Source organism: Hylobates moloch, unplaced genomic scaffold, assembly GCF_009828535.3.
Source record: "Hylobates moloch isolate HMO894 unplaced genomic scaffold, HMol_V3 SCAFFOLD_18, whole genome shotgun sequence".
Classification (NCBI taxonomy): domain Eukaryota; kingdom Metazoa; phylum Chordata; class Mammalia; order Primates; family Hylobatidae; genus Hylobates; species Hylobates moloch.
In genome coordinates, this window is record NW_026652293.1 from 20,362,386 (window position 1) to 20,385,402 (window position 23,017).

At 41.1% G+C, this 23,017-nt stretch overlaps 1 protein-coding gene across 9 annotated transcripts in view; it reads left to right on the plus strand.

The window, feature by feature from the left end:
• GLRX2 (glutaredoxin 2) overlaps window positions 1–21,082 on the plus strand; it is a 32,824-nt gene extending 11,742 nt beyond the window's left edge. For 2 of the 9 annotated variants that reach the window (XM_058430356.1, XM_058430357.1), the window contains 3 exons: window positions 16,332–16,395; window positions 19,788–19,964; window positions 20,793–21,082. In XM_058430356.1, coding sequence (XP_058286339.1) covers window positions 16,332–16,395; window positions 19,788–19,964; window positions 20,793–20,927 — 376 coding nt within the window. In that variant the 3' untranslated portion in view covers window positions 20,928–21,082. Of the gene's footprint in view, window positions 1–6,585; window positions 6,677–7,244; window positions 7,316–11,378; window positions 11,543–11,850; window positions 12,042–12,130; window positions 12,295–14,601; window positions 14,935–16,331; window positions 16,396–19,787; window positions 19,965–20,792 lie in introns of those variants that run through there. The other 7 variants (XM_058430355.1, XM_058430359.1, XM_058430358.1 and 4 more) reach the window with 7 other exon arrangements.
• The last annotated feature ends 1,935 nt before the right edge of the window (window positions 21,083–23,017 follow it).

Below are 23,017 nucleotides of genomic sequence, written 5' to 3' on the forward strand. Positions count from 1 at the left end.
CTCTTTGTTTCTTTCTTTCTTTTTTCTTTCTTTTTGAGGTGGAGTCTCACTCTGTCACCCAGCTGAAGTGTAATGGCGCGATCTTGGCTTACTGCAGCTTCCGTCTCCTGGGTTCAAATGATTCTCCTGCCTCAGCCTCCCGAGCAGCTGGGATTACAGGTGTGCACCACCACACCCAATTAATTTTTTGTATTTTTAGTAGAAACAGGGTTTCACTATGTTGGCCGGGGCTGGTCTCGAATTCTTGACCTCAGGAGGTGATCTACCCACCTTGGTCTCCCAGAGTGCTGGAATTACAGGTGTGAGCCATTACACCCGGCCAATTTGAAGGACTTAAAAATCTTTGTTGCTTCAAATATTTCTTCTTTTTCTTGCTTCTCCTTCGATATTCCCACTATATGTATATTATACCTTTTGTAGTTGTCCTACAGTCCTTGAATATTCCTTTCTGGGATTTTTTTTTTTTTTTTGAGACGGAGTCTTGCTCTGTCACCCAGGCTGGAGTGCAGTGGTGCGATCTCGGCTCACTGCAAGCTCCACCTCCCGGGTTCACACCATTCTTCTGCCTCAGCCTCCCAAGTAGCTGGGACTACAGGCGCCCGCCACCACGCCCAGCTAATTTTCTTTTTGTATTTTTTAGTAGATACGGGGTTTCACTGTGTTAGCCAGGATGGTCTTGATATCCTGACCTCATGATCCGCCCGCCTGGGCCTCCCGAAGTGCTGGGATTACAGGCATGAGCCACTGTGCCCAGCCCTGTTCTGTTTTTTCAATCTTTGTTTTCTTTGCCGTTCAGTTTTGGAGTTTTCTGTTGAGAGACCCTTTAACTTGGAGATTCTTTCCTCAGCCATTTCAGTCTACTAATAAGCCCAGCAAAGGCATTCACCATTTCTCTTACAGTTTTTTTTTATATCTAGCATTTTTTTTTCAGGATTTTCATTCTTCTGCTTACATTGCACATCTGTTCTTGCATAATGTCTACTTTATCCCCTAAGACCCTTAGCATATTAATCATTGTTTTAAATTCCTGGTCTGATAATTCCAACACCTCTGCCATGTCTGGTTCTGATGCTTGCTCTGTCTCTTCAAATTCTGTTTTTTTCCTTTTAGTATGTAATTTTTTTTCTTAATAGCTGGACATGATATACCAGGTGAAAGGAGCTGCTGTAAATAGGTCTTTAATAACGTGGTGGTAAGTTGTGGGGGGGAACAAGTGCTCTGCAGTTCTATGATTAGGTCGCAGTCTTTTAATGAGCCTACGCCTCTGGACTGTGGACTTAGTTCCTTCCTTCTTCCACCCTTAATTGGCACAGGATAGCTAAAGCAGGCTAGACTTGGTGTTTTCTTTCCCCCAAGTCACCGAGGCTCTGAAAAAAAACCCAGCAGGTTAGACTCTAGTTAACTAGTTTTTGCTGAGGGCAAGCCTTGTTAAGAACATAGTCCTCTAGTCTATTTCAGAATGATTCATTTTCCCTCCCCCTGCTGAAAACAAGTGGGGATTTTCCTAACGTGCTTACTGTGAGAACCAGGTCAAGCTCCTGGGGATGAGTCACAAAATTGTGAGTCCACTCCACCCACTTGACTGGATCCCCCTGGAATTTTTAACTCGCAGACTTGTCCACACTAAGCATCCAGCAATTCACTGATCACAGTTTAGAAGTTCTTATCCTAGCACTGGTTCTGTGACCATTTCCGCTCATGAGTCTCTGCTCAGGTAAGCTGTGAATCCCTGTATTCATCTGTCTCTGTCTCCAATATTGGGGGCAGTGTTTGCCCTGTATCTTCATCTCTTTCACGGATCCAAGAAAAGTTGATTTTTCAATCTATTCAGTTTTTTTATTTAATGTTACAACAGAATGACAACTTCCAAATTCCTTACGTATGGAAATAAACATATATGTTTTTTACTTAGAAACTGTTCTGGCTTCAAAACATTATTTATTAATTAAATTAATCATTTGTATAATGTCTTGAACGTAGTCAAGGATCTGAAATTTACCACGTTTGCTCTCACAGTAAATACTTATTTGCAGCACTGTAAGAATTTTATAAAATTTACCCCTAAAAAGATATTATTACTCTTGCATTGCATGAATACCATTACAAATATTTTATTTATGTATGTATACACATATATTTACATTTATATATGGAAATTTAAACATGTCGTAGAAGCAATGATAATTTATTTAACTCATAAAACCAACATAGGAAATATAGGAAGTTTAAATCATGAGAAGTTTAACTGTGGTCCTGTTCAAAACAAAATATTGTATTGACATTACTTTTATATGGTATTGAAATTTAAACATTCTGAATCATGCTAAAAGTTCTTCTTTTATCTTGGAAATAACTAAGGTCTTGTCTTTTTAGCTTGTAAGTATGGTAACAAGGGCTATTCAGTAAATTCAGGACTCACAAAATAAACACAAAGAGTTTGATGGCCTTTTTAGTGTATGTGCTGCCAAAATGAGTACTTTGATGACTTTTTTGTTTACTTTTACGTGATTGTTTATCTAAACTATATATTCTTAGAGTGAGCACACAATAATTGAATGTTTTGGTTTTTTGTTTTGTTTTTTGATTGGTTAATCTTTAGAATTTTCTAAGAGAGGAATAAAACAGAGAAACAGAACAAAATGAGAGAGTCGTTTTCAGATAAATATAAAATTACCACCTTAAAAGGCTAATTATGCTTCCTCTGAAAAAAAGAGAAAGTTTAGATATGGAAATACTCATTTTAACGTGTACACACACAAAAGAGCGTTATAATAGCTGATTTAAAGAACAACTTGGGCCCTGGACAATTTTATCCACCCATACAGTGAAAAATCCAACACTTATTAATCTTCAAAGTAAGAACACAAAGGAAGTGATGTCTCCTACGTTAAATGAAATACTCTCTCTTTTAGACAAACAAGAAAATTTCCTCATGAAGGCTTCCTCACTTTTTGTTCTAAAGCACCTCTCATATGAACAATCTTATTCTTGTCAAAAATAGCTAAAGTGGGTATTGTAATCTCCAATTGTCTCTGGTAGAACTGTACCAGTTAGACAGATAAACATACAAGTTAATATTATAATGTGAAAACATAAGGGAAGTAGGTTTTGTCAAGTAGGAAGCAGGTTTTAATTAAGAAGGCCCTATGAGTACTGCAATGTTCCCTAAAATGGCATTTGTGTAACTCATGTCTTTATAAATTGGCCAAAGGTTAATGGTCACCAAACATGGGGTGGACAAACCTCCTGATTCCAAGCAGATAAAATTAAAGTATGAACACAAAGACAAAACTAAGGAGGATGTCTTTGCATAATTTGTAATGGAGACTCAAGACAAATTTGGTTCAAAGAGAGTGGTCTGAGGAGACCTGAACTTCCCAGCCCCCAAGGCCAGCACAAGGATAGAATTGTAGGGCCTCTGCCTGGTATCTTCTTGTAGACTTTTTCTCTAATTGACAACTTGGTAAGCAGACAGACCATAAAAGGAACTGCTGGAAGACTAGACAACAGTTTCACCAAGGAACGATGTAAGTGTGATCAGATAATGGAAGGATGCCAGGGCACCTAATTCCGAAGAAAACAAAATAAAATTCAGTGCGAAGAACTTCAACAAAACATTGGAGCTCAATTCAGTATCAACTTACCTCCTCACTGTGTGCCTGGGGGCCTCAATCAGGAGAAGACACAAGATTCCAGATGTGACGTCCACACTAGAGAGTTGAGGATCTTAGCCTGCAGCAGCAAGGTCTCAGCTGAATCTTGGTGGAAACTTCACTTCTGTCAATGACTTGCAAACAAATATCACCAGGGGCACACTCTAGGCAGAGTTAGTTCACCACAGGCCCTGAGCATTCCTGCATATTCTTGCTGAGGATGCCAAATTGCAGGGCTATCTTTCTGCTGATTCTGAGTAGTTGCTGTAGCTCATCACATAGGTAACTAAATACATGAAGGTAGCCACAGCATTGAGACAGCCACGTGGGAAGGAGTCCCTGAAGAAACTCCAACCACCCTGCCCACAGGGGTGGAGCCTCAGGAAGTTCACGATGTTTGCAGAGCGGGGAGCCTGGCCCCATCTCTTCTGTGTGGAAACTGGGATTCAAACTTCTGAGTAGGAAGCGCTCTAGCAGGGACTCTGGCCTAGCAAGAGTCCCTGTTTCCCCCTTTTCTTCCTTTTCACCCAATAAAACCCTATCTTACTCACCATTCAAATTGTCTGCGAGCCTGAATTTTCATGGCCGTGGGACAAGGAACCCCATCTTTAGCTGAACTAGAGAAAAGTCCTGCAGCAGCATGACTACTGCTCATTCACTAGGTGAAGAGGACTGGCTTGATTGCATCTTGCTGTAATATTCGTTCCTAGACCTTTGGCCCTGGGTAATTCTCTTAAAAAATAACCCACTGTGGGGGCCAGTCACGGAGGCTCACCCCTCAAATCCCAGCACTTTGGAAGGCCAACGCGGGAGGATCACCAGGTCAAGAGATTGAGACCATCCTGGTCAACATGGTGAAACCCTGTCTCTACTAAAAATACAAAAATTAGCTATGGTGGCACGTGCCTGTAGTCCCAGCTACTCGGGAGGCTGAGGCAGGAGAATCGCTTGAACCCAGGAGGAGGAGCTTGCAGTGAGCCGAGATCACGACTCTGCACTCCAGCCTGGTGACAGAGCAAGACTCCGTCTCAAAAAAAAAAAAACAAAAAACACTGTGGGTCGGGTGCGGTGGCTCATGCCTGTAATCCCAACACACTGGTAGGCCAAGGTGGGCATATTGCGTGAGTCCAGGAGTTTGGGCAACATGGCGAAACCCCATCTCTACAAAAAGTACAAAAATTAGACTGGCCTGGTAGCGTGTACCTGTAGTCCTAGCTATTTCAATGGGGCTGAGGTGGGAGGATGGCTTAAGCCTAGGAGGTCAAGGCTACAGTGAGCTGAGATCATGGCAATGCACTCCAGCCTGGGTGACAGAGTGAGATAGTGTCTCAAAAAAAAAAGTAACTGCTGTCATCTGACCTTCCATGCCTCCCTGTTGCAACTGGGGCTCAGGAAACCAGGAAACCAGTGCAAATATGTTGACACTCTGGTTACTGCTTTCAGTAATAAAGCCCTTCATTGTTGATTCAAGTGTGTTGTCTCTGCGTCAGCATTCATGAAACCTGCAAACTAATCTGTCAGCTTGCAAGGAGAATAAAATCTCTGACTCTTCACAGTTCTTGATCAGGAGGTGGCAAATTCTTTTCTGTAAAGAGCTAAATATTAAATATTTTAGGGTTTGTGGCCACATAAGTGCTCTGTCAAGTATTTTTCTGTATTGGTTTGTTTTGAAACAACTCTTTAAAATGTAAAAATTTCCAGGTGCAGTGGCTCACAACTGTATCCCAGCACTTTGGAAAGCTGAGGTGGCAGGGTAGCTTGAGCCCAGGAGTTTGAGAGCAGTCTGAGCAGCATAACGTGACCCCATCTCTACAAAAACTAAAACATTAGCTGGGCATGGTGGCACACATCTCTAGTCTCTGCCACTCGGGATGCTGAGGCGGGAGGATTGCTTCAGCCCAGAAGGTCGAGGCTGCAGTGAGCTGTGATTGCATCACCACACTCCAGCCTGGGTGACAGAGCAAGACTCTATCTCAAGAAAAAAAAAAAAGTAATAATCTTTCTTAGCTTTTAGGCCATACAAAAACAGACCACAGATAGGCTTTGGCTCCAGTTTGCCAACCCCTGCTTTTAACACACATTTTTTAATCAAACAAAGTTAAGTTTATTGGCTGTTGCTATAATTGAGACCACATATTATGTGTAACTGTGTAGTATTTTTGTAAGAAGGTGTTAGACTAGATCTGTTCAATTTTATTTTTTTATATGGTAATTTTCGAAAGGATTCAGTGATATGGGGCTTTGCTCTGTATTGGTTCCTATCACAAAGCAAGGGTAATTTTATGATTGGGTCTCTTAATTTTCTCTAGAATAGAGATTAGTAAACATTTTCTGGAAAGGGCTAGATAGAAAATATTTTAGGCTTTGCGAGTTACATATGGTTTCATTCATATATTCTTCTTTGTTTGTTGAACTCTTTAAAAGATGTTCAAACCATTCTAACCCAAGGGTTGTTAAAACGTGGGTTAGGAGTTACTTCCTCTGATATGCCTTCCCAGATTCTCAAATTCAATGTAGATTCCCCTCCCATGTATTCTCCTAGATTTTCATGAATGCTAGATTCATTTATATACTGTTCACTACAGTGCCTGGCATATGGTGGACACATAATGTTATTGAATGCAGGAATAAAAGTTTAATTATTTGTGGAATCCCATCACTTGGTGGTGAGAGACAATATACGAATGCGAAATGGCCAGACTATATATAACAACAGAATTCTGACCCATAACTGCTGCAGCAAACAGATTTGGCCTGCAGAGTTGTATTTTTCTTTATCTAGAAGGTGGAAAGAATGAAGTGAGGCTAAAGCTGTAAGTGGCAAAGAAGTAGAAGTCACTCAAAGTGGTCATTTGAGGATCTGTGTTAAGATATGATTATTATTGATTGGTCTTGTTTTTTCTTATTTTGTTTTTTAGAGACAAAGTCTTGCTCTGTTGCCCAGACTGGAGTACAGTGGTGATTATAGCTACTGCAACCTCAAACTCCTGGACTCAAGCAATCCTCCCACTTCAGCCTCCCAAGTAGCTGGGACTACAGGCACACACCTGGCTAACTTTTTATTTTGTTTATTATTTATTTATTTTATTTTTTTGAGACGGAGTCTCGATCTGTCACCCATGCTGGAGTGCCGTGGGGCGATCTTGACTCACTGCAAGCTCCGCCTCCCGGGTTCACGCCATTCTCCTGCCTCAGCCTCCCGAGTAGCTGGGACTACAGGCGCCCACCATCACGCCCGGCTAATTTTTTTGTATTTTTAGTAGAGACGGGGTTTCATCATGTTAACCAGGATGGTCTCGATCTCCTGACCTCGTGATCTGCCCGCCTCGGCCTCCCAAAGTGCTGGGATTACAGGCGTGAGCCACCGCGCCCAGCCTAACTTTTTATTTTGTGTAGAGACAGGGTCTCCCTTTGTTTTCTAGGCTGGTCTCAAACTCCTGGCTTTAAACAATCCTCCCGCCTTGGCCCCCCAAATTGCTGGAATTACAGGCGTGAGCCACCACACCCAGCCCTTGTTTTGTCTTGATTCATTATGGTCACAGAGTGGTTTTATCTGGTTGTTGGTATTCTGAATTTATTTTTATTTAACAGGAGAACATAATGATCCAGCTGTTAGTGCCAATCCAGATCCTGAATGGCAGAGGCTGCTCTTCACTTTGTCTGTAAGTAGGGGGAGTTGAACTGACTTCTCTCACTACTGCAGTCCTGACTATGCCCATATCAGATCCCTTATCAGATTTATACTTTATATAATAGCAAACAGCTTGATAGGTCTTTGTTCAGTGTTTGGACCATATAGTGGAGCTTTGGTAACACTAGAACTAGAGACTTGTGATTAAATCTCATTACCATCACTGTTAAGTATAGCCTTGTGTGGGAATGTTACAGAGAAAAGGACTTAGAGACTTACTGAATCGAAACTTTATGTCTTGAGAACTCTAAGGATAAAAGTAATTTTAAAAAAAGAAATGGAACAATTTTTTTTATCTTGGATAAAATAACAATTGAATATTGTATTGGTCAGGGTTCTCCAGAGAAATAGAATATATATAGATTTTTTGAAAGGAATTCACTCACATGATTATGGAGGCTGGCAAGTTTAATATCTGCTGAACCAATGTCCTAGTTGGAGTCCAAAGGCCAGAAAGCTTCTGCAGAACCAAGGAGATCCAATTATCTAGTTTGAAGGCCATCAGGCGGGAAGAGCTAATGTTCAGTTCCAAGGCCATCTAGCAGGAGAATTCTTTCCTGCCTGGAGGAAGGTCATCATTTTGTCCTATTCAGACCTCCAACTGATTTGATAAAGCCTACCCACATTATGGAGGGCAATCTGCTTTACTCGGTCTTCAAATTTAAATGTTAATTTCTTTCCAAAACATCCTCACAGAAACACCTAGTGGCCAAATACTTGGGCATCCATAGTCTAGTCAAGTTGACACATAAAACTAATCATTAAAATATTGGGCTTTTTTTTTTTTTTCTCAGAATAGAGCTGAGCTTGACTCAACATGCATCTCCTAGCATAAATTGTACCTGTATTGATAATTGTTCTAAGGTGCTCCAATAATATAGGGATCTGTTGGGGCTGGGGAATGATGGTCTGATCTCAGTCTGGTTGGCTACTGGTACAGCAGAAGAATAACATGTTGAATTTCCAATGAAAAGAAGCAGCAAGCCCAATTCAGTAAAAACTTTAAAGAATATCTAATAAACAGCCTTTGCCAAACCAAGAAAAGAAAGTAGAGGGCAGTAAAAGTAAGGCATATGACAGAACTAGATTTGTTGGTTTATTTGCTCTTTCAACACAGATTTTTAAATATGGAAACACAGACAAGTCATGCTTGCTTTTTTAAACCAACAAATTAAAATTGCAAACATGGCTAAATTTCAAATCAGATAAAATAAAAAATTTCTGCATGGAAAACATGTAATAGCTTTTGTCTTCTTCCTTACCACCTGGAGTGCTCTTCCCCTTCCCTTCTCCCTCTGCCCCCACCTTGTCTGCCTAACTCTTACTCTTGTTAAAACCTTAGGTTACAAGTTTCTTCCTCTGCCATTCCTTCCCAAATATCAAATTCAATTTAGGCCTTCCTCTTATGTATTATCCTAGGTTTTCATGAATGCTAGTGTCATTTCTGTGCTATTCACTATAGTGCTTGGCACATGGTGGGCACATAAAATTTATAGAATGCAGGAACAAGAGGTTAACTATGGAATCCCATCATTTAATGGTGAGGGACTGAATATGTAAATGGATAATGGGCAGAACATCCATGACAATAAAACTCTGACTTCGAGCAAACAGACCAGAACAATTAGAACTTGGTTAATGACTACCAGCTTTCCAAATATGCTCCCCAAACCAGTCATATAGGATGCTTCCCTTCCAGTTGGCCTGCCTTCACATCTTCATGCCAACTTTTTATTTTTTATTTTTTTTTTGAGATGGAGTCTTGCTCTGTCACCCAGGATGCAATGCAGTGGAGCCATCTTGGCTCACTGCAACCTCTGCCTCCCGGGTTCAAGCAGTTCTCCTGCCTCAGCCACCAGAGTAGCTGGGAGTACAGGCATGCGCCACCACGCCCAGCTAATTTTTTTTGTATTTTTAGTAGAGATGGGGTTTCACCATATTGGCGAGGGTGGTCTCGAACTCCTGACCTTGTGATCCACCTGCCTCAGCCTCCCAAAGTGCTGGGATTACAGGCGTGAGCCACCACGCCTGGTCTGTCACTTTACTTTTAAAATGCACAACTTGATATTCTGATACATGTATATGTCTTAGTCCATTGTCTGTTGCTTATAACAGAATATCTGAAGCTGAGTAATTTGTATATAAATTATTCTTACAGTATTGAATGCTGAGGAGTGCAAGGTCAAGAGGTCACATCTGGTAATGACCTTCTTGCTGGTGGGAACTCTGCAGATTCCTCAAGCCATGCAGGACATCATGGGACAAGGCAGCAGAGAACTCTGTTTTATAAAGCTTCCAGTTCTACTCCCATGAGCACCCATTAATCCATTCATTCATGTTCCAGCTCTCATGCCCAATCATCTCTCAAAGGCCCCACCTGTCAGCACTGCCACATTGGAGAGTTTCAACATAAGTGTCAGAGGGGACAAACATTCATTCCAAAGCCTGATACACTGTATAATAGCTATCACAATCAAGCTAATTAACATAGCCACCACCTTTCATATTTACCATTTTCTTTTCTATTCCCTTTTATTTTCTTCTCTCTCTTTCTTTTTCCTTCTCTCTTTTTTTTTTTTTCCAGACAGAGTCTCACTCTGTCGCCCATGTTGGAGTGCAGTGACGCAATCTCAGCTCACTGCAACCTCTGCCTCCCAGGTTCAAGCGATTTTCCTGCCTCAGCCTCCCGAGTAGCTGGGATTACAGGTGCGTGCTACGACGCTTGGCTAATTTTTGCATTTTTAGTTGAGATGGGGTTTCATCATATTGGCCAGGCTGGTCTTGAACTCCTGACCTCAGTTGATCCGCCCATCTCAGCTTCCCAAAGTACTGGGATTACAGGTGTGAGCCACCGCACCTGGCCCCATTTTCTTTCTTGTGTGCAGTTGTGAGAACACAAGATCTACCCTCTTAGCAAATTTCAAGCATACATTGCGATTTTCCTAACTATAGTCACATTGCTGTACTTTAGCTCTCTAGAACTTACCTATCTCGCATAATTGAAACTCTGTACCCTTTGACCAACATCTCCTCATTTCCACCTTCTCCCAGGCCCTGGCAACCACCGTTCTACTGTCTACTGACATATTTCTTAACTTGCTATTGCAGTCATCACAACTATGACCAAAAATAATAATCACTTCTGTAGGTACCCCATGAAGCACAAAGAAGTTGAAAATTATCAATATATTTATTAATATATTATGCTGAATTCAGGCATAACACTTTCTTCTGAAGTACTTACATTCTGAAATCCTTAAAAAAATCTGTCCAGTGAATTCTGTGCTTGATAATAGTCCATCTATGCTGTATTAAAATTAAATTGTAACATGATCGCTTCACCTCATAATGATCTTTATTTCATAAAACAATTTGAGATAATGAGGTAAAATTTAACTTCAAAACTAACACCATAAATTTCCAAAATAGTTTTATAAAAAAATCAAAAAGCCCACAATACAATAACAACCTTAATTTTAATTTTATTTCATTTATTTTTTTTTTTATGAGACGGAGTTTTGTTCTTGTTGCCCAGGCTGGAGTGCAATGGCATGATCTTGGCTCACTGCAAACTCTGCCTCATGGGTTCAAGCGATTCTCCTGCCTCAGCCTCCTGAGTAGCTGGGATTACAGGCATGCTCCACCACGCCCAGCTAGTTTTGTATTTTTAGTACAGATGGTGTTTCACCAATATTGGAGGGGTTGGTCTTGAACTCCCAACCTCAGGTGACCCGCCTGCCTCGGCTTCCCAAAGTGCTGGGATTACAGGAGTAAGCCATCGCGCCTGGCCACATGCCTTAATTTTTAAAGTCAAATTTGTCTTTATAAAGAATGAATTCATACCCTTTGGGGGTATTTGTTTTTGCAACTAACTTCTATCCTTTTATTAAGTAATCAAACATAGCCCATTTGAATGTTGGAAAAGAACTGTCAGAAATAGAAGTTCTTATTTTGTACTTTGGTAACGTATTTTACACTTAGTTGAACATGGAGAATCTAAAAAGGTCTGGATTGTTGTAATAATTGTTTAGAATTTTAGATGTACCATTTGACCTTTGACTTTAAGACGAATTTCAGTGTCCTCAGTAAACAAAGGCTTACCCCCAACCTTAAATAGTGATGCACAAAGGCTGTTATTACCACCACTGAGTGGCTTAGATAATCCTGTCAGCAGCAACAGCCCATTTCCAAAGCCATGGTGAAACATCTCTGTGCTCATTTCTTTTGTTTCGTTTCCTAATTTTTTTTTTTTGCAGGGGGTGGGAAATAATCTTTGTCTTCTTTGGAGTAAACCTTCAACACCGAATTTTTTCTTTTAATTATGGATGTAAACCCCAATATCCCCATAATTTATATTGGGTCTTGACCAATTGCCTAATTATAAGAGGATACATTTAGGCTCTTATTTCATCCACACAAAAACTTGTCTAACAGGTAGTTGGAAACATCGAGGCACCACTTTGATTCTGTTTTGGAATCATGTTTTTTTCTTCTCCGTTTCCCCAGCATGTCTGCCACCATCCTCCTGCACTGCTTCCACGTGCCTGGGAGCCTTTATGAGTGTCCCTAAACCTAAAAGAATCCAGAGGCGGGGCTCGGATGAACCCTCGAGATAAGCAAGTGAGCCGCTTCTCCCCTCTAAAAGATGTTTACACGTGGGCGGCACGCGCGGGAATCCGGCGCTTGGCTGCGTGGAGGTGACCGGCGGCGGCGTGGGCAGCCCGGAGGGGCGGGACGGGGCGGGGCAAGGCGGGGGCCGGGCCGGAGGAGGCGGGCTCCCGGGATCCGCGGTGTCCGGCTGTAGAGCTCGCTGCCGTTCCGGGCTCTGACCATGCTCTGGCGCCGCGCGGCGCTGGCGGGGACGCGGCTAGTTTGGAGCAGGAGCGGCTCGGCAGGCTGGCTTGACAGGGCGGCGGGAGCTGCGGGAGCTGCGGCAGCTGCGGCCTCTAGGTACGGGGTCAGCGGGCAGGAGCGCCCCGGCGTGGTGCGCAGGCCTTGCGAGGGTCTGGAGGAAGGGGTGGGCGGAGGCGCCCCTTTGCCCCGGCGCCGGGTGGGCGAGGTGTAGTAGTGCGTGGGCTGTGAGTCATAACACGCGGAGGCCCTCGAGGAATGGGCAGGGAAGGGTGCCCTCCGCGGCTGTGCTGACTTTAGGAGCCTGTGACTCTCGCTTTGAAAATACTTCACTCATGTTCGCTTAGACCATCCCTCTGTGAATGGCTAGATAAAATACAAGACGCCGCAATCAATTGGAATTTCTCTGAAAGAGCGAATGATTCTTAGTCCAAGTGTGTCCCATATACTGCACTGGACATAGGAAACACGGAACAGTTTTCTGGTGTTTGGTTACAATTCTAATTTGACCGGGCCTCCTGCATTCTTGCTTGCTAAACTTAGCCACCCTACTGCAGGAAGTGAAGGCGATGATTCCCACTGAATGGCCAGAGCTTTTAGGATAGAGGCTGACTGATGGTGATGCCGAGGATAGTGCTTTCCTTACACTTCCTGGTTTGGAATATCCGCGGCTTCGGGACCTGCAGTGGAAGGGACCTGCGGCTGTGCTGCCCACGCCCGCGCGGCTAGTCCCTGGCGGTCCTGCCGGCTCACACTTCCGCGCCTGCCACTGCGCACTTGGCCGGAGAGTCTTTCTCCCTATCTACTTGATCTGGGAACTTCTATCAGTTTTGCAAGATTCTAGGAACCTCAAGTTTAACTTTCCAGACCAAGCTAGAGACCCCTCCTGAAGGGCTAATCATAGGCTAAGTGTTTGACAGCTTTTTGAGGCCCCGCAGTGTTTTTTTCTGCGTATCCCTGGGGTCAATATAGCACTTTGCCTACCTAGCACACAGTAGGCGCTCCATAAATGTGGCATGACTAGGTGCTTCATCTGTGTTGAAATGAAATGTTTATTGTGCACTTACTTCCTCCACGCATGTTTCTATTCATAGTTCGCGACAGTTTTTACCAAGGTCAACTAGAAATTGAAGGGAAAGGGTGCCTTCCAGAAACTTTCATTTGGGTAATATTTCAGAATGCACCTCCTACCTCCTCTCACTACCCAAGAAAACATTCTCTTGTGTTCTATTGGAGCTCCTTCAGTAGTAAATGCTGTAGTAGATGGTTTGGGTATGACAGTTTAAGCGATGGACCTGAGATGAAAGGACTTGCTTTCTTAGTTGATAAACCAAATACAGCTTGCTGATTTATTCCACCAATGCTCTTCCTTAGGGCTAGGCCAGCGCTGCCTAACCTTTTCCGGTTTAGGCTTCAGGAACTCAACTTCTTTTTATCTTAAAGCTTCACCCTCCTCTCAGGTTGGCTGCAGTCTCCCTAGCTCGCTACCCCTAACTCCTTCCTGAGTTAAGCGCACAGGACTTTTGTTTGTTTGTTTGTTTTAAAGGGTTCCTTGCTAATACTATTAGGAAGCAAGGAATAATAGATTGCAAACATTGGGTAGGTTATAATGTTATAATGTTTAGTTCCTGTCTCTTACTCTTCTTTGTTATAACTGAACAAACTGATGTTTGCTGTAGCTTCCTCACTCTAGGTGTGCTGATATCATCATCGTTCCCCTTTATCCGTGGTGGACACGTTCCAAGACGCTCAGTGGATGCCTACAACGTCGGATAGTACTGAACCCTATACATGCTATTTTCCTATACATACATTATAAATTAGGCAGAGTAAGAGATTAACAACAATAATAAAAGAACAATCACTTTAATAAGAAAATGCTCATTTCAGGGAATCCCTTGCCGAATCTTCTCATAGGCCCAGTGCTTTTTGGCATAACACATTGCTGTCAGTTGGAACACTTTTTCTGTTCTTGTCTCCACAAATTTAATACTTTTCTGGCTTAACTAAGCACTTATACCCTATGGCTGTAACTTGCAGTTTGAGGTGTGACATCAAAACTACCATGAATTTTTTACTTCTTTACAACTGCACTGATAGAAGATCCGTTCTTACCATAGACCTTAGCAACCTCAGCATGTGATTTTTTTTTTTCTTATTAAGTGGAGAACTTTCACCCTTTCACTTAAAGGAAGCACTTTAGGGCTTCTCTTTGACATACCTGAATTGCCAGCATCACTACTCTAGTGGTTTGGAGCCATTATTATTATTATTATTTAAGACGGGAGTTTCGCTCTTGTTGGAGCCATTATTAAGTAAAATAATTGTTACTTGAACACAAGCATCACCACACTGTGACAGTCAATCTGGTCACCAAGACAGCTGTTGACTAAAGGGTGGGGAGCTTATACAGAGTCCATATGCTAGACAAAGGGAGGATTCATACCCTGGGTAGGAGGAAGCTAGATGGCTCAAGATTTCATCATGCTACTTAGAACTTAAAACTTACAAACTATTTTCTTCTGAAATTTTCCATGTAATGTTTTTGGACCACAGCTGACCTTGGATAACTGAAACCGTGGATAAGGGGGGGACTACTGTGTAGGGCAGATGTTCATTATCCAAGGATAAGATGTACTGGAAAAAGCTATTTAGAGTGGATTCACTTAAAATAAGACGAGTATTTCAGGCCAGGCGCGGTGGCTTACACCTGTAATCCCAGCACTTTGGGAGGCCGAGGTAGGTTGATATATGAGGTCAGGAGTTCGAGACCAGCCTGGCCAACATGGTGAAACCCCCATCTCTACTAAAAATACAAAAAATTAGCCAGGTGTGGTGGTGCATGCCTGTAGTCCCAGCGACTCGGGAGTCTGAGCCAGGAGAATTGCTTGAACCTGGGAAGCGGAGATTGCAGTGAGCCAAGATCACGCCACTGCACTCCAGGCTGGGTGACATAGCAAGACTCTATCTCAGAAAAAAGACTAATATTTCATGCTATCCAGTTTAAAAAATTTTGCTTGGGACTTTTGCAAAAATTAAACAAAACATAAAAAGTAGCTTTACCTTTATATTTAAGAACATTTAAATTTTAAATGCACCCCCAATGAATGAATACAGTATTGATTTAAAGGCAGAATATTTGAGTTTTATAACATAATCACAAGGATAATAATTTGCTTTTTAAATATGTGAAGTTTCAAAAATCCTCTTATTTAGATATTCGAGTAATTCTGTTTTGAAACATCTATTATATCTCATAATCCTGTCGTAAGATTTGTAATTTTACTGTGCAGTTAGTTTGCATGATGGTGTTTGATATTGTTCCAACAGTGCGGTAGGGCCTGGTTGACCAAGAAGGATGAGTGGATGGGGAAGAAAAGGTTCCAGGGCTAAAAAGATTTGATGATGATAAACTGGTTGAGTTTCTTTTTTTAGTGATAATTTTCCTGACAATGAATGCTTCCTTTTACAAGCTCCCAATAGCTAGGTTTTGGATAATAAATACTGAGATAATGAGAGGTCCTGTATTCAGGAAATAATAGTAGTAATGTCAAACATTATTGAGCATTTACTATGTGGAAGGCACTTATCTGCTTTCTGCATATGAATTCATTTAATCTTCACAAAATCCTTTGAGACGTGCCAGTGATTATTGTTTCCACTTTGCAGACTAGGAAATTTGGAGCTATGGCCCATTGCGGTTGAGATACTGTAGCTTCCTCAAAAATCTTTGAAGGTTCCCTGCTTCACAGTGTGTTCATAGAGTTTTGGCATGTTTTACTAAGAAAGTAGAAACTATATTTTTAAACCAATGGTCAGGTCATATGGCGTAGGATGGAATATTTGAAATTTGCCAGTTATAAATAAGAGTGTGTCAAGCTTTAAACACGGTAAATATGATTTTATCAAATAATTAAGGGTGTTGGGAAGCTAGTTACATAAGCACACAGGCCTTTTTGGTTTTAGTGAAACAAATACTTTGTATATTGACATTTTGTACTGATAGTAAGTAAAATTTTTTTCTATTTTGTAAGTTTGGCTATATTTGTTTATAACTGATTTTTTTTCAAATAGAACTCGTGATAAATTATCCTTAATGCTTAATAAACTACATTGTTCTTTTAAATTCCTTTTAGGATGGAGAGCAACACATCATCATCTTTGGAGAATTTAGCGACGGCACCTGTGAACCAGATCCAAGTGAGTGATGTGGGAGATGATTGAAAAACTTTCCTCTGTAGAAAAAGAATTGTCCCTTATATATTTAATATGCTTATTCAATATCCAAACTTGAGATAGTTCAGCAAATGAATTAAGAGATTAATATTTATTTTAAAATCTGCTATGAAAATCATCCTTGTGACTAAGAAGTCTGGATCATTTTGGTAATTAAAATGTATGAGATTTATTCTTAATGAAGTCTTCACTCCTCTAAGTTGGATAATGAGGTTGGCTGCTCCTTTTCATCATACCCACTTGAGGTCTAGTGTTGATACCAGTCAAGCTGCCCTTAGCTAGGGATCCTATTTGATTTTGGCCTGGGCAGCAGTTTAACAGTTTTCTTTGTTAGTACAGAACGTAGTGTGCGGTAGTTACTCCATAAACCATCCTCTCAGGGATAGGACTTATTTTCCTCTTTCTTTTACTGAGAAGCTTCGTTAATTCTGCCTTAGAAAATCTCTTACATGTATGTTTTTCTTCCCTTGCAACCTACAAGACATATCCATTTTTTCTCTCTTGCTCACCACTCACTACTACCACAAACAAAAAAAATTTCTGCCTTTAGTTGATTTGGCTAAACTCCTAGCTGTTGAATATAACTGTGAGGGAATTGCTTTTTTGTTTGTTTGTTTGTTTTGTTTTGTTTTGAGGCAGAGTCTCTCTCTGTTGCCCAGGCTGGAGTGCAGTGGTGCGATCTCAGCTCACTGCAACCTCTGCCTCCTGGGTTCAAGCAGTTCTGCCTCAGCCTCCCTAGTAGCTGGGATTACAGGTGTCCACCACCACACACAACTTATTTTTGTATTTTAGTAGAGATGGGGGTTTCACCATGTTGGCCAGGCTGGTCTTGAACTCCTGACTTCAAGCAATCTACCTGCCTCAGCCTCCCAAAGTGCTGGGATTACAAGCATGAGCCACCGTGCCCGGCCTGAATTGCCTCTTTTAAAGTAAAAATACAACATCATGGAACATACAGTCAGGGCGAGCTTGAGAAGAAGTGGGAAGAGGGTTCTAGAAACCCTAACGCTGTCATCTTTAGTTTCAGCTCACTTTGGAATCTCTTCATCAGTGTCTAATACATGTCAGAGCCCTGGAAGCTCATCTCTCCCTACATGATGGTGTCAGTGTGTCTGTAACCTGAGGCAGCATGGTGGAGGGAAGAGCACTGGCTTTGGTGTTGTGACGAGGTTGACTCAAATCCCAGTATTACGAACCACTCAGCCTTAGTTTTGTCCTCCGTAAGATGGATTCATTAATACAGCTCTGGTATGGCAGGCCTTCCCTAGGATGGACTTTTATACTAAATATTATTAGTAAACACAAGGGAATCATAAAAATAGACCAACTTGCAGACAGCTGGGCTAAAACTCAGGACCCTTCTGACACCCAAGGGTGCGTATAACTTCTGAAGCATGGGTCTTAAACTTTCTGGTTTTTGGCCTTCATCTTGAAGGTACTGCTTATGATCCACCAGAAAAGAACAGACTAGACAGGCTGGGCACAGTGGCTTATGTCTGTAATCCCAGCACTTTGGAAGGCCGAGGCAGGTAGATTGCTTGAGCCTAGGAGTTCAACACCAGCTTGGGCAACATGGCAAAACCCTGTCTCTACAAAAAATATCCAGGTATGGTGACACATGTCTGTGGTCCCAGACACTTGGCAGGCTGAGGTGGGAGAATCACCTGAGTTCAGGAGGTTAAGGCTGCAGTGAGTTAAGATCGCGCCCTTGTACTCCAGCCTGGACGACAGAGTGAGAGTCTGTCTCAAAACAAAATAAAACAAAACAAAACAAAACAAAAACCTACACAAATGTCTGGGTGCTAAATCCATCCATTCAAAATCTTTTGAAGGACCCAGGCATTCATATGTTTAGAAACAAAAAACAAAAAGAAAAACTTCATAGGCTGTGTGGATGCATAGCAGAATCTCATAGCCATTGTGGTAAAGGCCTGGAAGGTAGTTTTCAAACCAGGCTGATATCGTAATTATATGGAGAAGTTTTTAAAAAATACAGTTTTCAACTTCTACCTCAAACTCATTGAATCAGCATTTCTGGAAGTAGCTTTTCCTGAATTAAGAGTATGACAATACCTTATCAAGAGAGTAATGACAGCTTTTGTACTATAAAGGTATATAGGAAGGGATAGAAGTAGAGGGGTAAGCCTTACATTTTAAGAAGAAATCATATACCATTCCTTACCGTTGAAAGTTACAGAATAGAAGGTAAGTAGTTAACTCCTGAATACCTACTGAATATTTGAAAAGAAGTATAATGTTTTAGGGCTGGGCGCGGTGGCTCACGCCTGTAATCCCAGCACTTTGGGAGGCTGAGGCGGGTGGATCACCTGAGGTCAGGAGTTTGAGACCAGCCTGGCCAACATGGTGAAACCCCATCTCTACTAAAAAACAAAAATTAACTGGCCGTGGTGGCAGGTGCCTATAATCCTAGCTACTCGGGAGACTGAGGCATGAGAATCGCTTGAACCCGGGAGGCGCAGGTTGCTGAGATCGTGCCACTGCACTCCAGCCTGGGGGACACAGTGAGACTTTGTCTCAAAAAAAAAAAAAAGGAAAAGAAGTACAATGTTTTGGTTTTTTTGTTTGTTTTTTTTTGAGACAGAGTCCACTTACTGTGTTCCTCAGGCTGGAGAATCACTGGAACCACCTCCCTGGTTCCAGTGATTCTCCTGCCTCAGCCTTCTGAGTAGCTGGGATTACAGGGATGTGCCACCACGCCCGGAAACTTTTGTGTTTTTAGTAGAGATAGAGTTTCACCATTTTGGCCAGGCTGGTCTCGAACTCCTTACCTCAGGTGATCTGCCCGCCTCAGCCTCCCACAGTGCTGGGATTACAGGTATGAGCCACTGTACCCGGCTGAAAAAGGAGTATAATGGAGATTAAATATCTGGACTGTAGAGCCAGATTTGCCTGGGTCTAATCCCAGCTCTTCCACCTATTAGCTGAGAACCATGAACAAATTGTTGATCTTCCTCTGTACCTCACTTTCCTCAACTGTGAAGTGGGGACAATAATAGGACCTACCTCAGGATTGTAGTGAGGTTTAAATAACCCAGTGAAGATAAAAGTGTTGAGAATAGTACCTGGCACACAGAAATGGTTGCTGTATATGAATTGGCTACGATTATTATTTATTGTTATTGCTCTATGCCAGGCACTTTTTGTTACATCTTTTTTCCTAATAACATTGCTTTGAAATGAAAAATATCCTCAATCTGCAGATGAGAAAAAATAGATGATGCTTAGTTTGAGCCCAGAATCATGAGACCAAAACCCATACCCTTTCCATTATATCTTAATTTCTTTCCAAATGGTAATGTCTAGAATTAAAATGATTTTTTGTGGTTTTATTTCAGGAAACAATTTCCGATAATTGTGTGGTGATTTTCTCAAAAACATCCTGTTCTTACTGTACAATGGCAAAAAAGCTTTTCCGTGACATGAATGTTAACTATAAAGTGGTGGAATTGGACCTGCTTGAATATGGAAACCAGTTCCAAGATGCTCTTTACAAAATGACTGGTGAAAGAACTGTGAGTATATCCTCTGCGGTGCTGTTCCTCGTTAATAGGTTGTAAACTACATCACCCAGAGCCTAGAACCCTGTGTTAGGAAAATGAGCCAGACATTCTCTGAGGATAGATAAAGCAGCTGCAGATCTAGGAACCAGATTCTTAGAATAGGAAAGAGCAGAGTTGATTTATTTTATTTTTATTCTGTGTGTGTGTTTTGATTGGGGTTGATGAGTAGTGTTATTATGAGTGCTTGTCTATGGATCTTTGAGTTCCTCTTGGAGCTCTTGGCAAGTTGAAAGTATTCTTCCTCCCTTTACCTGGGCAATACAGGGGTTGGTCTTCAATTACTTTTCTAATAGGAGTGCTTTAGTGCTCCATGTTTTTAGATTCTTGAAATTTGGATTTTTCCATAATATGCATAATGAGAAAAATGTATAGTGTTACCACTTTCAAGTTTATTGAAGTTTATAGTGCACTCTTTCCCTTCAGTAAACAAATGTAAGAAATAACTAAATATTATTAGTTTGTCTGCTTTAGTTTATCTTTTACATACCGTAGTAATCAGGAAGAAGGGCTTTAGAATCAGATTGTTTTGGATTTGAATCCCAGTCTGTCATGTACCATCATTGTGATTTTGTGCAAGTTCCCGTGCCTCATTTTCCTCCAAAACAGGGCTAAAAATAATACCTGCCTCAAAGGGTAAAGATTTTAAGATTTAATTTGTGAAAGAGCTTTGTGGTGCCAGGCTCATAAAAGTACCCAGAGTTCAAATGTCTCTTATTATGTGAAATGATCTTAGTTCTGATACTAGAGTAAAGCCTAATTCTTCTTTTGTTTGTCCAACAGGTTCCAAGAATATTTGTCAATGGTACTTTTATTGGAGGTGCAACTGACACTCATAGGCTTCACAAAGAAGGAAAATTGCTCCCACTAGTTCATCAGTGTTATTTAAAAAAAAGTAAGAGGAAAGAATTTCAGTGATGTTTATACTAACAAGTTTGCTAGTACAGTGTCAGTTATTTAAAGTGATAATGCCCGATAATGTCTTTTAAATGTTTGAGGATGTTTTAAATACATGCATTGTCTTCACGAAGAAGATGTAAAAATAATGAACAATAAATTGCAGTGGAAACTTCTTCCCACTTGCCAATTCTTGAGAAAAAGGGATGGTATTAAAAAAATGAAAGGTTGGAGTTGTATCAAGATAAGAATGTATTTTATTAGGAATTTACGTATGAATTTTATAACCAAGAGCTAGAAGGTAAGCATTTGAAATTCTTTATTTCCTGTTCAGGAGTTAACTCTTTATCTCACATAGTTTTTAAGTGGTAAGGACTGATGTGTGATTTCTCTTTAAAATTTAAGGCTTTTGCTGATACACTTGTGAACTAGGCAGGAATATCTTATACGATATTGTGAAAAGTCTTCACACTTTGTACTTGTAGAGTAATAGAAGTATATTAAATTTTTAGCATGGAATGAAATTTAGAGAAACTAAATTACTCATTTAATGACTTAATAGTTCAGGGAACAAAACTATACCTATGGGCAGAAATTAAAAGGAGAAGATTTCAGCATTGTATGAGGATGAACTTTTGAAACAGTATAGAAATGTACTTCAGTTGGCATGGGATGGTGGCTCACGCCTGTGATTCTAGCACTTAGGGAGGCTGAGGCACAAGGATCACCTGAGCTCAGGAGTTCGAGATCAGCTTGGTCTACATAGCACGACCCCCATATTTACAACAAATAAACAAAAATTAGCCTGGTGTGATGGCACGTGCCTGGAGTCCTAGCTACTCAGGAGGCTGAGGCAGGAGGATCTCTTGAGCCCAGGAGTTTGAGGTTTTATATATATATATAAAATTTATATAAAATTATATATAAATTTATATCTATATAACTTATATAGATATAAATTTTGAGGTTTTATATATATATATTTGGAAAGCAGAACTCTCCACCTCATAATTTAACTGAAGTACATTTCATATATATATATACACATACACATTTTATATATTAAATGTACTTGAATTAGATTGTGAGGTGGAGAGTTTTGCTTTCCAGAATTTATGTGTATTTAATTTATTTATTTATTTTGAGACAGAGTCTTGCTTTGTCACCCAGGCTAGAGTGCAGTGGTGCAATCTCGGCTCACTGCAAACTCCGCCTCCCGGGTTCAAGCAATTCTCCTCCCTCAGCATCCTGAGTAGCTGGGATCACATGCGCCCGCCACCACACCTGGCTAATTTTTGTATTTTTTAGTAGAGATGGGGTTTCACTATCTTGGCCAGGCTGGTCTCGAACTCCTGACCTCATGATCCACCCGCCTCAGCTTCCCAAAGTGCTGGGATTACAGGCGTGAGCCACTGCCCCTGGCCTCTGAAGAAACATCTTTTATCAACGCTTCCTAGACTAGTTAGGACATAGGGTGAGAGGTGAGTGGTGGGTGGTTCTTGATTATGTTCAGATCTTGAAAGAATTCAACATTAGGGAGAGAAGCCTTATCAAAAGCCTCAAAAACTCTACTGAAGGTAATATATCTGATTCTCACTATGGCTTTATTTAAAATAGGAGAAATAAACCCTTCTAATATCTGCCTCTTAGTCTTCTGAACTTAAACTCGTTGACTAACAAAAGATTTTTACTTTGGAGGGTTTAGCACTGCATCAAAAAGGAAGCAGATCTCTCCTATTTGTTAAACGCTAAGAGATGAAAGAAAATACAATAAATCTGACCTCTTTTTGCCGTATGGCACATTAAATATCTTTGAAAAAAAAACCCAAAACAATAATAACAAAAGCTTGCCACTCTAAAACGTTTAAAATACTGGGCACAATAATAAATTTTAAAAAATGCAAGGCTAAGCAGGTTTTAAAACCTGTACTCTCCAAGAGGAAAACAAAACCAGGAGCAGAATCCAAGGATGTAGGAAAGCACTGAAGCCAGCAGCTCCCTTACTGACAGTGCCAATCGTGGAACGCCAACAGCTTTAGTTTTAACTGTATGCAAGGGGCTGGTTACAAAGCTGGGGGTTAAGGGAGAAAGATTTAGATGGGAGACCACAG